The sequence below is a fragment of the Hevea brasiliensis genome, chromosome 11 (genome assembly GCF_030052815.1).
Source record: "Hevea brasiliensis isolate MT/VB/25A 57/8 chromosome 11, ASM3005281v1, whole genome shotgun sequence".
Classification (NCBI taxonomy): domain Eukaryota; kingdom Viridiplantae; phylum Streptophyta; class Magnoliopsida; order Malpighiales; family Euphorbiaceae; genus Hevea; species Hevea brasiliensis.
In genome coordinates this window covers 7,759,642-7,774,611 of record NC_079503.1, presented here as the reverse complement: position 1 = coordinate 7,774,611, position 14,970 = coordinate 7,759,642, and the positions used below count along the sequence as shown (strand labels likewise).

At 34.8% G+C, this 14,970-nt stretch overlaps 2 protein-coding genes and 1 pseudogene across 2 annotated transcripts; 1 reads left to right on the top strand and 2 right to left on the bottom strand.

The window, feature by feature from the left end:
* Positions 1–1,331: 1,331 nt before the first annotated feature.
* Positions 1,332–3,856, bottom strand: LOC110653740 (E3 ubiquitin ligase PQT3-like). The gene has a single exon (XM_021809508.2). The coding sequence runs from the start codon at positions 3,354–3,356 to the stop codon at positions 1,518–1,520; it is 1,839 nt and encodes a 612-aa protein (XP_021665200.2). The 5' UTR covers positions 3,357–3,856; the 3' UTR covers positions 1,332–1,517.
* Positions 3,857–7,591: 3,735 nt separating this feature from the next.
* LOC131170414 (beta-galactosidase-like) lies at positions 7,592–10,784 on the top strand. The gene is made up of 3 exons (XM_058129463.1): positions 7,592–7,991; positions 10,198–10,303; positions 10,399–10,784. The coding sequence occupies exons 1-3, from the start codon at positions 7,939–7,941 to the stop codon at positions 10,510–10,512; spliced, it is 273 nt and encodes a 90-aa protein (XP_057985446.1). The 5' UTR covers positions 7,592–7,938; the 3' UTR covers positions 10,513–10,784.
* A 1,848-nt stretch (positions 10,785–12,632) lies between these two features.
* Positions 12,633–14,534, bottom strand: LOC131170632 (E3 ubiquitin ligase PQT3-like; annotated as a pseudogene).
* Positions 14,535–14,970: the final 436 nt, after the last annotated feature.

The window sequence follows — 14,970 nt, the reverse complement described above, 5'->3', positions numbered from 1 at the left end:
ATGGTGTCGACAATTTATTGCAGAAAAACTATTGCATATATAAAATAGGCTTTATGACAATAAAAATCACCAACTTATATAATTTTTTAAGTTGTATATCCTTCTAGTTTTATCAATTCAGAAAACATGCTTTAATTACAGTTACAATCATATCCTTAGATGCCTGTCTAAATCTGCCATTAATTTAATAACATGGATGTAAGCAGGAGCTGTAAGTGATTAGTGTGCTGAGAACACGCCAATCGTATATGAACTCCACTTCTAGCCATGGAAATTCCAAGGGACCATGCGACTCCTTCCAGAAGGGCTCTCTGACGCTATGCATAGTATGCATATGGTGGAAAAGGTGGAGGAGATAATCTTCTGCCAATTTAAATTTATTACATTTGATTTGCTTGCGTAGTAATTTGCACTAAAGTGAAAGTTTTTGTGCTTTTGCAAGAATGTCTTGGGAAGGAGAAGTGTTGTATTGTTGTGTATGGTGCCACATTTTTAGTACGGGAACCTCAAGGAATTAACAATAGGCCAGCTGTCCAAGCTTTTTGCTCAAAAGCCAATTAAGGAAAAACTATCAAATTAATTAAATTGTTATATTTAACCAATTTTTTAATTAAATTGTTTGGATTAATAATTAGACTTGTCAATCTATAAAAACATTGGACTATTAAAAGATGATCCATGATACCAGAAGATTACAATGATAAATCGATTTTTTTTTTATCAAGTAAAGGGCAAAAATGATGATGGGTTTGCTCGAGATTATGCCAAAGAAGAATGTTAAATCAAGTTCCTGAAAGATGAAAAACATAGATCTTTTATTATCACCATTATTTTTTTATAAGAACAGCACCACTTTTCACGGTATCATTATAGCACATCACAGGTACTTTCTCCTGCTTCTTCACCTTCAATACTACACTCTTTTTAGCCAATCTCCTAATAATTAAATTCATACAAAATTTTTAATTTAAACTTTATTTTAATTTGTGTGTATGATTTTTTTGTAAAGAAATGTTGAACGAAGATATACAAAAGAATAGTTTTTCCAATATTGTTTTATTTCTAAGAATTTTATATTCCTCTCTAAGAAAAGCACGAGATGAGTTCTATAAGATTCATGGATCCAGAGACAAATACAACACATGCCCACCATTGTGCCTGTCAATTTACTGTAAAAATGGAACCCTAATAATGGACTTATGAATACGCTTCCAAAAGATTCATCATACTACAAAGTTTGTTCAGCCTCTTAGGCTTCATTACAATCGTCAATGTGTCTTTTTGCAAATGCCATTTCATTGAGAGCAGATAAATAAAATAAGAAAAAAATGTACTAGGAAAAAATGAAAATTTTATTAAAATACCAAACTAGCAACTACAAATAAAAGTCAAGGTTAGACCAAACTACATCACTGTATCAATGTTGGATTTGATTATCTACACATATAGCCCTGAAAGAAAATAGAAAAGAGGAACGATTGCAGTTAAAATCATTGTCGAGCTTTGCACCAACAGCTTCATTGCCTGCCACACATTTGCTGCATACTGAAAGAGGCTTCATTCATCATGCTATTGAATGTAGTCCCAAAGGGGCTCAGCCCATAATTCATTGCACCAGCAGCATAATAAGGTGCTTTGTATCCTTCCATCCCCGCCTGCACACCAGCCCAATAAGGATTATATGCATAAAAGCCAACCGGCATCAAAAAGCTCTGAGACTCATCTTGAGAATTTTTAATTCCTCTCTTTTTCTTTCCTCCCTTGCTGAAAACCAATTTTTGCTGAACTTCATCCTCAAAAACTTTCCTATTCTTTCCTCCCTCGCTAGAAACCACCTCTTCCTGCACTTCTTCCTCAACCACCAGAACACTTCCTTGTGATGCTGTATCCTTCATTCTCGTTGACCCAATAGTGGCTTCAGATATATCAGCTGCTCTTGTAGTTCTAGCTTTTTTAGCAATCTGGTATGGATCATCAAGAAGCTTCCTTTTGTTTGCCTCGTCTTCTATATTATCAAATGTTTTCTTCTTTGCTTCCTGAAATGATCCTGCAGATAGTTTTGTTGTAGAAATCTGAGGTTGCGCACAGTGAGCAGATTCCACATCCATAACTCGAAAAGAGTTGCTTTTGGCATTTTCACCGCTACTGGTATTTCCACAACTAGACTCCACAGAGCAATTAATTGTATCTCTAAGTGTCATGTTTGGAATCAGAGAATCAGCAAGGACGTTTGCTGCTCCACATACACATTTCAACTTAGAGATGATTAGATGGTCTCTAATGCATTTATCACAAAAGCTCTTGAAACAGCATTTGCTAGTCAATACAGCATCTTTCATTACTTGCTTGCACAAGGGGCAGAGGAGTTCTGGTGGAAGATCACTAACAGACCAGGATCTCTTTGAAGGGAAGCAGCCAAAAATTTCTTTCTTGAAAGCATCATCATTAGGCTGCAAAACAGCAGTTGCACTGCTTGACAAAACATAAGAGCCATCTGGGTTTGGCACCAGCATCGACTTGGGAATACCAGTAGGAGGCCTTACTCTTTTGAAATCATAATTTGGATCTCCATTTGTTGGGCAATACTGAATAAAATGTCCCGGCACCTTACACCTGTGACATATATAACCTTCTGGAGGTGTTTTCTTCCACAATCCACCAAAACTATGGCCATCCATTCTTCCACAACCCCTACCATTCAAGCCTTGGGTCCTAGAACCCACACCAATAGAACCTTCAAGCTGCCAGTCCAAGGCTGGAGTATTGACCAAAGCCTTAATCTTGCTGTCCTCATCAGATTCCACATCTACAGTTGTCATGCTAGACTGAGCTGGCTTCATTCTGGGAATCACAAACACATCGTCCCCGAACCCATCATCATATCCAAAACTTGCGTCTCCACTACATTTTGTTGAGGACAAACTAGTAATAGTACTTGCAGACACAGAACTAACACCAGAATTTACGGGGGTGCTTCTGGATGAAGCAGTAACAACAGTTTCAGTATTGGATGAACCAGTCCGATAAGAGGAACTAAGTGGCTGTTGCTTTTCGATAACAACAATAGTTGCAGTGTTTATGGGCTTGCCACGCCTCGTTCCAGGAATACGGCGAATCAAGACACGAGTATTGTTAGGAATCAACATATCATCAACATAACAATCATTGGTCTGGGCATTAATGACCACGAGGTCCAAATCAGTACCAAAACATAGACCATTAGAATGAGATTTCATATTAGATTTATACTTACATTCAAAAATTTTCCTTTTCAAAGCATCAACAGAAATAACAGAGCCATCCACAGAGATGGAATCATACTCTTTGGCACTGAAAAATTTAAAATATATCGGCATCGAATTAAACACTAACGAAAGAATACAAACTTTAATATGAGAGAGAGAAATTGCTATTTCATTCGTATACAAGAGGATCAAAAACTATAATCAATATGCGATCGAATTGTGAATTGCCCACAAAAGATCGGCGAAACAGAAATTGTTGTACGCCAATCTGCAGGATCGTCGACTTATACGATTTTCCGATGCATAGAGAGCTAATCTTCAATTGTCGGCTGCATTAATCTTGAATTTGCCGCCGCCAAGGTTTTTCCGATACTTTAGGATGATAATTCTTCAATTGCCGCTACCAAATTTCCTCTAATCAGCGATCGAATGTTTTTTCCGATGAGCTACCGAGCAAAGATTCCTCCGATGCGATAGTGAGAGAAGAAAGAGCTTCAAAAATCAATGAATGGATTGTTTTCGTGCAAGAATGATATTTTATAGAACATAGAGACGCGTAACTGCTTGAGGTGCAAGCATAGTCATAGACGCGTAGGCAATTTTATTAAATCCCAAATCCAATTGGACTTGGTGTTTTTGTGCATATTTAATTCTAGCATAGGTTTAAATAATACATAATTAAATTTAAAATGAATTTAAATTTAAAATTTAATATTTATAATAAATTTAAATTTTATATATTATTTATTTGTTGTTTAAATTTATTTATATAAATATTTAATTAAATATAAAAAATATATTTTTTATAATAATATTTATAAATTTTTATATATTTTATTTTATATAAGATGGAATTAAAATATTTTATAGAATTATTAAAATTTTAAAATATAAATTATTAATGAAAATAATTTTTATATATATTTTTAATTAAAAAATATAAAATTAAATAGATTCAGACATTTTTCGGGTAATAATAATCGAATTAGTACGGATTCAGATAATTAAGAATAAATTTTAATTAGATTTGATACGGATTCAGGTTTTGAAAATATTAATCGGGTTTGGATTCAGGCAGGGTACCTTACCCATTGCCATCCCTAGACTTGGTATCTATTTCTTTAAATCTTTAGAGATTTCCTTTCTTTATTTTTTAAGGATACTTTAGAAATTTTTTTTTAATAAATATCAAACATCTTAAATAATTTAAATTATTCTTTCTTTTATCTCAAATATTTTCATCTCTCTTAATTTTCAAAAATATGATTTTTCTCTCATTTTTCACCTTTCTAATATTTTCATCTTTTTAATTTTCCAGTCTCTCAAATTTTTATCTATCTCAATATTCATTTTCTTTAAAAACTAATTAATTTTTTTCTATTATCCATAATTTTTAATTTTCACAATAAAAATGCAAAGCAAAAGATAAGGATAAATTAAAGAAACTCAATTTTCCTTTAATTCTAATTTTAGGCCACTTATCGATAGTCTTGATAAATTATTCAAATAGTCAACTTTTCATGTATGATTGATGGTTGAGAACTTGAGGTTCTCTATGTGCTTCAACGTAGGAGAAGATTGTAGATTCAACGTAGGAGAATTGTAGGTTGACCTCTTCCCATCTAGAAATTGAGGAACTTTTCTTCAGCCCTGTTCCTTTACTTTTCTCCATAGCTAAAAAGTCCTCCATTCCTTGTAAAACCAATATATTGGAATGCTTAGTTTTCTTTTTTTTTTTTTTAAAGAACTTTTCACTCAAACTATTTAAGAACCTATAAGTTGAAGTAGGTTTTAGGGCTCAGCAGATTTCCAATTCAAGCATACAAAGAAAGATTGTATCTCAAATCAATGAATTTAAAATGCATAATGAAATTTCATTTGTAAATGAAATTATATATTTGATATAAAAAAGTTTAATATATGAAATACAATAATTAAATTCTATATAATTTATATTTGGAGTTATATTTTATACATGGATAATTTACACAAATACAACTGATGTTACATGAAATTCTTGGGTCAGTAAATGGTTTTGGTGTTGAAAAGAGGTGAGGTCGATGGCCTAAGCAGAGCCATTCCGACGCTCAAGTCAGTAAATGTCAAAGAAAGAGCAAATACTGAAAAGTAATAATATAATATAATTGCGTACCTTAGCAAGTGCAATGAGCCATATTATAATGTTGAGTATGGTGCCTTTTTTGTCTTATTCGGTATTTGCCAACTCTTATTTAATCATTTTCTTCCATATATTACGGAAACGCCACCTACCATGTAGCGACATTTTTGGTAGAAACCCAGCTCATCCTATCAGCATGCATTCGACATTTTTTTTGCTTCCTCAATTGACATACTTCACACACACCCTTACTATCACATGCCATAGGCATATAATTAACCAACTCCTTGCATTGCATATATTTCAATGAAGAGTAATTAAAATGACCCATCTTTTTTTGCCACAATGAGGAATCCTCAACATAACTAGGAAAGGCATGAATTTCAGTTTACTTCCACTCACCAGGAAAGCTTTTGCTCTTCATTTTGACAGTCAATAATTCACAATCAGACTAATCAAATATAGTGCAAGACATATTCTCAAAATGCAAAGCATAATTTCTTTCTAACATTTGGCCTACACTCAACAAACTTTGACTTATTTTAGGCACATATATTGCATCATGAATTAATTTTGCACCTGAATTTGCTTGTACTGCAACCACTCCTTTCCTTTTAGCTTCAACATATTCCCCATTTCCAATCTTCACTTTAGAAGAGTAGGTCTTGTCAAGTTCCTTTCAAATATTGATGTCTAAAGTCATGTGATGTGTGCAGCCACTATCTATCAACCAAGCATCTCCACTTGTGTTAAAAGAGTAAAAGGTTGCTGTAAAAAGCTTTTCCTTCTACTGCTTGTTCTTCAGTAACTTGAGCCTGTTGCTCACCTTTGTTCTTGCATACTTTCTCAACATGGCCACACTTTTTGCAAGCTCTACATTGTATTCCAGGTCAAAACCAATAAAATTTTTGTGAATGGCTTGTTTTCTTGCTATTTGGACATGGTGGGAACTTGCCATCTCTGTTTTTCTCCTTGTAGCCTTCATCTTTCTTGCTTTTAAATTTTCTTTCTCCACTAGATCTTTTCCCTTCTGAAGTAGCTTGCACCTTTCCTTTTTGTTTTGCCATTAATGCTTCCTCATATTTTTCTTCCATTCTCACGCTCTTTTGTTCTACTGCCTATAGAACATTCACTAGCTCAGCCAAAGTGATCTAAGAAAGATATTTAGAGTCTTTAATGGAAGAGACTTTTTGTTCAAATCTCTCGAGTAAGGTTGCAAGCACTTTCTCTACTATTCTCTTATCTGTTAACTCATCCCTAAGCAGCCTTATCTGATTTATGGTCTTCATAAGCCCATCTGAGTATTCTTTTACTGATTTAGAATCTTTCATTCTCAAAACCTCAATGTCTCTTCTGAGATTCAATATCTGCATTTGTCTTGTTTTGTCACTACCATGGAACTCCTCCTTGAGCTTATCCCATGCCTCTTTAGCTGTTTCACAAGACATAATCCTTGTGAATATAACATCAGATACAGCTTGGTGCAAATAGAACAAAGCTTTATACTTCTTTGCACATTCCTCAGAGTAATACTTTATTTGAGCTAACATAGGATCAACTCTCAATGGTGGTGGATCTCTCCCTGTTTCCACTACCTCCCAAAGGTCAAAAGCCCTTAGATAGGCCTTCATTTTGATAGAATAGAAGACATAGTTCTCTCTTGTAGAAATAGGGGGTGCAGTTGATGAATTGTTGCTAGAGGCCATGAACAACACTAAAGTGTTTATGGTTTTTATAGTGAAGTTTCTCCTATTTGTTTTCTCTCACACTCCCTCTCTAAGATCTAAATGCTCTGATACCAATTGTAAGCATAAAGAACAAAGAAAATGGGGAGAAATTGCAGGAGAACTCTCTTTCTCTACTGCAATATTTCATTAATTCAAAATATATATAAGCACCAGTATATTAAGTTAAGTTTTATAAGAAATTCAAAATATATATAAGCACCAGTATATTAAGTTAAGTTTTATAAGAAAAGCCCCATACTTTACTGACTAAACCCAGACATAACTGCTGAACTGAAATTAGCCATACTAACCCATACTTTAGTGCATTACAAAATAATCATTAACCTAAAACTTAAAGAACATGTGATAACAAAAATGTCACTTTACATCAACAGTAAGAAAGCATTCTTCTTCAGCTTAATTTGGGTAGGCAAGCTTGGCACTTCTTTCTTTATTTTGTAATTTTGTTTTCTTTTTCCTTGTTACCTTTTCTACTTTATCAGAAGGTACAAAAAGAACAATAATTTCCTGTTCAAGATGTTGTCAGGTTCTTGGATTGTGATTCTTTTCATTGCAAGTTTATCTTTGCTATGCTTGTGCTCAGCAACAACTGTTGAATATGATTCCCATGCCATTATCATTAATGGTGAATGCAAAATCATTTTCTCTAGTGCAATTCACTATTCTTGCAGCAATCCTGAGGTATTGAAAATATCATTGTTCACTAGTTGGTGCTAGTACTTCTGGAAAACAAGTAGTTCTTTTAAATGCATTTCCTGATTCTAAACTTCTAAGTATTCTGATTATGTGGTGATAGACAGATGTGGTCTGAAGGAGGGCGGCCTTGATGCTATTGAAACTTATGTCTTCTAGGATCGCCATGAGCCTGTTTGGTGGCAGGTTTGAATAGGGGAGAGCAGTTTTCGGTTTAAACCGAAAAACCGAACCGAACCGATTAATTCGGTTCAAGCGGTTCGGTTTTAAAATTTAATCGGTTCGGTTTATAATTTTGATAATTTCAGTTAATCGGTTCGGTTCGGTTATTTTCATTAAAAAATCAAAAAAATCGAACCGAACCGAAATTATTAATATATATAAGAAATCAAAAAAATCCAACCAAATTGAATCGAACCGAATCAAAATCAAAGAAAACCAAACCAAACCTTAAGATTTTTGAGTTTTGATTTCTAATTTTTTTTGTTTTTATGTTTTTATTATTTAGATTTAATGTTAAAAATATAAAATTTTATAAATTTCGGTTTGATCGGTTTAAAACCGAACCGAACCGATATTTATCGGTTCGATTCGGTTCGATTTTCTCTTATTAATCGGTTTGGTTCGGTTTTTAAAATTTTTAATTTTCGATTTTTGATTTTATCGGTTCTGTTCGGTTCAGAACCGAACCGACCGTTTGCACACCCCTAGGTTTGAACTGATACTAGACTTTTAAGTTGACAAAGAAAATTTTGATTTTCTTCCCTAATTTATTTATATATATTTTTTGTTTCTTAGTATAATTTTCTCGGGAAATTTAGACATTGTAAAATTCTTTGCTCTCATTCAAAAAGATGGACTTCATGTCATTTTGTGGATTGGCCCTTGCTTTTGTGCTAAATGGAATTATGAGTTTCTTTCTAATATGCTTGCAAAGAGAATACTAATATGCATCTCAGTGGCTTCCCTATGTGGTTGCACAATGCTCCAGGCATTGAATTGAGGACAAATAATGAGATTTACAAGGTTTCATTGTTTACTTGCTCTAATTTGTTGTTTTTTTTTTTTTTCCTTTGCAATGTTCATATCAATACTTGATAAGAGCACTATAATTTTGCCTTATACAAAATGAAATGCAAACTTTTACCATTAAAATTGTAAACATCCTGAAAGAAGAAAAAATGTTTGCTTCGCAGGGAGGACCTACAATTCTTGCACATGTTTTTACATTTGCAGCACTTTTTCTTCTTTCTTCTATATGATTTAAGTAGCGTTTATATTCATATTAATAGGATTTTTTTTTTTTTTGGTCTCGGAGTTGCTGAACTTTTGTGTTTGTACATAACACATTGAGAATGAATACGGAAACATCATGGGACTTGATGCTACTATGAACTTCAAAAGTCCAGTCCTACGCCGTGTAAGCCTGTAAAACAACAAAATGTGAGGTCAGTGGCCTCAGCCAGTCACTCTAACACTCCAGTTGGAAAATCATAGGCTGCGAATAAGAGAATAATTCGGCAGTGATTTTTTACTGAACTAACGTACCTGATCCCCCTAGCTGCTTCTAATATTTATAGGTTTTAAGGAAAATAGTTGTTGCCTCAATCACAGAGACAATATCGGGTTGATATCCCGAGATTATCTCCTAATAATTCGGCTTGATCTTTGCTTGACACTACTATTGGTCGGTATAGGTTTTGCTCGGCTTGTTTCCCAAGCGATAACTTTGCTACTTCTCTTGTGCTGTCCGGCTTAGACCTAAACTAAACTATCTTTTGTTCAATTTGATCCTGCTCGGTTTAGGTGGTTGAGTTGCCTCTGGCTTGACATTGACTCTCTGAACAAGCATTTGACACTTTGATCGCTACTTTAGATATTTTGGCTCTGCTTTGACTCTTTAAACGAGCGTTGACAGTTTGAGTGCCGCATTGGATATTTTGTTTCAAATGATGACTATTTGACTCAGTTTGGGTTGTGTAGTATCAGGACCTTACGAAAATGCAGGGAAAAGTTACATTCAATGGTGTGCACAAATTGTTGTAGCACAAAAGATTGGAGTTCCATGGATTATGTGCCAGCAACCAGATGCTCCTCTACCCATTGTACTCACTATTTCTAATTCTTCAGCATTAAACAATTTAGTCAAAGAAGTTTAAAGCAACATTCATACCAGTTGGCCTCTTAATGGCTCTGTTCCATGTTGTGCTACAGATTGATACCTGCAATGGCATTTACTGTGATACCTTCCATCCAAACAATCCCAAAAGTCCAAAAATTTTCACTGAGAATTGAAGTGGATGATAGTCCTTTTTTTTGCTGAAATAATACTGTTTCTTCCAGTTGAACTGATTGAAATAATAAAATCTGCATTTTTTATATGTCCTTGTAGGTTCAAGGCCTGGGGTGGGAAAAACCCATATGGGACCGCTGAAGATTTGGCATTTTCCGTTGCTCGATTTGTCCAAGCTGGTGGGGTCTTGAATAACTATTATATGGTATTTCCGTGCAAAGCAATGACTTCATACGTTTATTTTCAATGAACTTATGTTTGCTTTAACTTATTGACAAGTTTTTCTTAACCCCCATTCAGTATCATGGAGGAACCAACTTCGGATGCAACGCCGGAGGTCCATGTATAACTACATCATATGATTGTAAGGCACCAATGGATGAATATAGTAATCCACAATTAAATCTATGTTGATATATACTTTAAACCTTGATTGATGTATTGCCTGCAAAAAATATCAAATATTGCCATTACCAATGTCATGGCATAAAAGTTTAAGACTTGCAGGGAATTTGAATAAGCCAAAGTGGGGGCATCTCAAGCAACTCCATGCATCTATAAAATTGGGAAAGAAAATTATCACTAATTGCCGATTGCTTTATCGTTTGGATTGAAGATCCTCCATCCTCGTACTCTGGAGGACCTTTTATTGATTGATGTATTAAGGTTTTTGTATTCCTTATACATGTTTATTTTTCTCAAATATAATGAATAAATAAACACAAGAAGGATTGAGCATTTGTTGTGCTAATTAGGCGTTATTGTCAGCAGAAACATAAGACCATATTACAAGTTTGTAATTGAACAAAATCAATATTTACTGCCATCTACTTTCACTGTGTTGATAGAAGAAAAAAAACTGGCCGGTGATCCTGTGACATTAAATTCTCAAATTTGACTTAGATCAGAAGGATTTCACTTTCCCCAAATATCTAGAACTGCCATCACGATGTTTAACTTTAAGGACTACCTCCTGTGTTGTGGTACCAATTATCTCATTAGCAAGTTTCAAGTTGACACTCGCATAGCTTCCAGCAGTGTCCTGAGTTCAACAATCCTCATTCCAATTATTCAGTCACTTAAAAAAAATCTGTAGCATGTCAACAAATTAACAATATGATGATGATGCCACCCTGAGTTCGATAGAGAATTTCACCTTAGTACCAATGCATAAAAGAATATTTTTCTTTGCAAATATTTATTGCAGAAAAACTATTGCATATATAAAATAGGCTTCATGACAATAAAAATAATCAACTTATATAATATTTTCAGTTGTATATCCTTCTAGTTTTATCAATTCAGAAAACATGCTTTAATCACTGTTACAATCATATCCTTAGATGCCTGTTAAATCTATCATTAATTTAATAACATGGATGCTAAGCAGGAGCTGTGAGTGATTAGTGTGCTGAGAACAAGCCAATCAGATATGAACTCCACTTCTAGCCATGGCAATTCCAAGGGACCATGCGACTCCTTCCAGAAGGGCAATCTGACGCTATGCATAGTATGCATATGGTGGGAAAGGTGGAGGAGATAATCTTCTGCCAATTAAAATTTATTACATTTGATTGCTTGCGTAGTAATTTGCACTTAAGTGAAAGGCTTTGTGCTTTTGCAAGAATGTCTTGGGAAGGAGAAGTGTTGTATTGTTGTGTATGATGCCACATTTTTAGTACGAGAACCTCAAGAAATTAACAATAGGCGAGCTGTCCAAGCTTTTTGCTCAAAAGCCAATTAAGGAAAAACCATCAAATTAATTAAATTGTTATATTTAACCAATTTTTTAATTAAATTGTTTGGGTTAATAATTAGACTTGTCAATCTATAAAAACATTGGACTATTAAAAGATGATCCATGATATAAGATTGCAATGATAAACTGATTTTTTTTTTTTAATCAAGAAAAGGGCAAAAATGATGATGGGTTTGCTCGAGATTATGCCAAAGAAGAATGTTAAATCAAAGTTCCTGAAAGATGAAAAACATAGATCTTTTATTATCACCATTATTTTTTATTAGAATAGCACTACTTTCCACGATATCATTATAGCACATCACAGGTACTTTCTCCTGTTTCTTCACCTTCAATACTACACACTTTTTAGCTAATCTCCTAATAATTAAATTCATACAAAATTTTTAATTTAAACTTTATTTTAATTTGTGTGTGTGACTTTTTATAAAGAAATGTAAAAGGAAGATTTGCAAAATCTTAGTAATTCTAATATTGTTTTATTCTTGAGAATTTTATATTCCTCTCTAAAAAAAACACGAGATGAGTTCCATAAGATTCGTGGATCTAGAGACAAATACAACACATGCCCACCATCATGCCTGTCAATTTATTGTCAAAATGAAATCCTAATAATGGACTTATGAATACGCTTCCAAAAGATTCATCACACTACAAAGTTTGTTCAGCCTCTTAGGTTTCATTACAATCCTCAATGTGTCTTTTTGCAAATGCCCACCATCATGCCTGTCAATTTCATTGAGAGAGCATATAAATAAAATAAGCAAAAAATGTATTAGGAAAAAATGGAAATTTTATTAAAATACCAAACCAACAACTACAAGTAAAAGTCAAGGTTAGACCAAACTACATCACTGTATCAATGTTGGATTTGATTATTTATACATATAGCCCTGAAAAAAAATGGAAAAGAGGAACGATTGCAGTTAAAATCATTGTCGAGCTTTGCACCAACAGCTTCACTGCCTGCCACACATTTGCTGCATACTGAAAGAGGCTTGATTCATCATGCCATTGAATGTAATCCCAAAGGGGCTCAGCCCATAATTCATTGCATCAGCAGCATAATAAGGTGCTACGTATCCTTCCATCCCCACCTGCACACCAGCCCAATATGGATTATATGCATAAGGGCCAACAGGCATCAAAAAGATCTGAGACTCATCTTGAGAATTTTTTATTCCTCTCATTTTCTTTCCTCCCTTGCTGAAAACCAATTTTTGCTGAACTTGATCCTCAGCCACTTTCCTATTCTTTCCTCCCTCGCTAGAAACCACCACTTCCTGCACTTCTTCCTCAACCACCAGAACACTTCCTTGTGATGCTGTATCCTTCATTGTCGTTGACCCAATAGTGGCTACAGATACATCAGCTGCTCTTGTAGTTCTAGCTTTTTTAGCAATCTGGTATGGATCATCAAGAAGCTTCCTTTTGTTTGCCTCGTCTTCTATATTATTAAGTGTTGCCTTCTTCGCTTCCTGAAATGATCCTGCAGGTGGTTTTGTTGTAGAAATCTGAGCTTGCGAACAGTGAGCAGATTCCACATCCATAACTCGAAAAGAGTTGCTTTTGGCATTTTCACCGCCACTGCTATTACCACAACTAGACTCCACAAAGCAATTAATTGTATCTCTAAGTGTCATGTTTGGAATCAGAGAATCAGCAAGGACGTTTGCTGCTCCACATACACATTTCAACTTAAAGATGATTAGATGGTCTCTAATGCATTTATCACAAAAGCTCTTGAAACAGCATTTGCTAGTCAATACAGCATCTTTCATTACTTGCTTGCACAAGGGGCAGAGGAGTTCTGGTGGAAGATCACAAACAGACCAGGATCTCTTTGAAGGGAAGCAGCCAAAAATTTCTTTCTTAAAAGCATCATCATTAGGCTGCAAAACAGCAGTTGCACCACTTGACAAAACATAACAGCCATCTGGGTTTGGCACCAGCATCGACTTGGGAATACCAGTAGGAGGCCTTACTCTTTTGAAATCATAATTTGGATCTCCATTTGTTGGGCAATACTGAATAAAATGTCCCGGCACCTTACAACTGTGACATATATACCTTCTGGAGGTGTTTTCTTCCACAATCCACCAAAACTATGGCCATCCATTCTTCCCCAACCCCTACCATTCACGCCTTGGGTCCTAGAACCCACACCGATAGAACCTTCAAGCTGCCAGTCCAAGGCTGGAGTCTTGACTAAAGCCTTAATCTTGCTGTCCTCATCAGATTCTACATCTACAGTTGTCATGCCAGACTGAGCTGGCTTCATTCTGGGAATCCTAAACACATCGTCCCCAAACCCATCATCATATCCAAAACTTGCGTCTCCACTACATTTTGTTGAGGACAAAGTAGTAATAGTACTTGCAGACACAGAACTAACACCAGAATTTACGGGGGTGCCTCTGGATGAAGCAGTAACAACAGTTTCAGTATTGGATGAACCAGTACGATAAGAGGAACTAAGTGGCTGTTGCTTTTCAATAACAACAATAGTTGTAGTGTCTATGGGCTTGCCACGTCTCGTTCCAGGAATACGGCAAATCAAGACACGAGTATTGTTAGGAATCAACGTATCATCAACATAACAATCATTGGTCTGGGCATTAATGACCACAAGGTCCAAATCAGTGCCAAAACATAGACCATTAGAATGAGACTTCATAGTAGATTTATACTTATATTAAAAAATTTTCCTTTTCAAAGCATCAACAGAAATAACAGAACCATCCACAGAGATGGAATCATACTCTTTGGCACTGAAAAATTTAAAATATATCGGCATCGAATTGAATAGTAACGAAAGAATACAAACTTTAATATGAGAGAGAGAAATTGCTATTTCACTCGTATACAAGAGGATAAAAGTATAATCAACATGCGATCAAATTGTGAATTGCCCAGTGAAATAGAAATTGTTGTACGCCAATCTGTAGGCATAGCCATAGACGCGTAACTGCTTGAGGTGCAAGCATAGCCATAGACGCGTAGGCAGTTTTTTTAATCCCGAATCCAATTGGACTTGGTGTTTTGTGTATATTTAATTAATCGTAATTTAATAAGATGAGTTTGGGTAATATATAATTAAATTTAGGATGAGT

Excerpts from the sequence above, each read along its gene's own strand:
- LOC110653740 (XM_021809508.2), bottom strand. The coding sequence starts at position 3,356 with ATGCCGATATATTTTAAATTTTTCAGTGCCAAAGAGTATGATTCCATC.
- LOC131170414 (XM_058129463.1), top strand. The coding sequence starts at position 7,939 with ATGCTATTGAAACTTATGTCTTCTAGGATCGCCATGAGCCTGTTTGGT. Across the intron at positions 7,992-10,197 it reads ATGAGCCTGTTTGGTGGCAG|GTTCAAGGCCTGGGGTGGGA; the intron begins GTTTGAATAGGG and ends ATGTCCTTGTAG. Across the intron at positions 10,304-10,398 it reads TCTTGAATAACTATTATATG|TATCATGGAGGAACCAACTT; the intron begins GTATTTCCGTGC and ends ACCCCCATTCAG.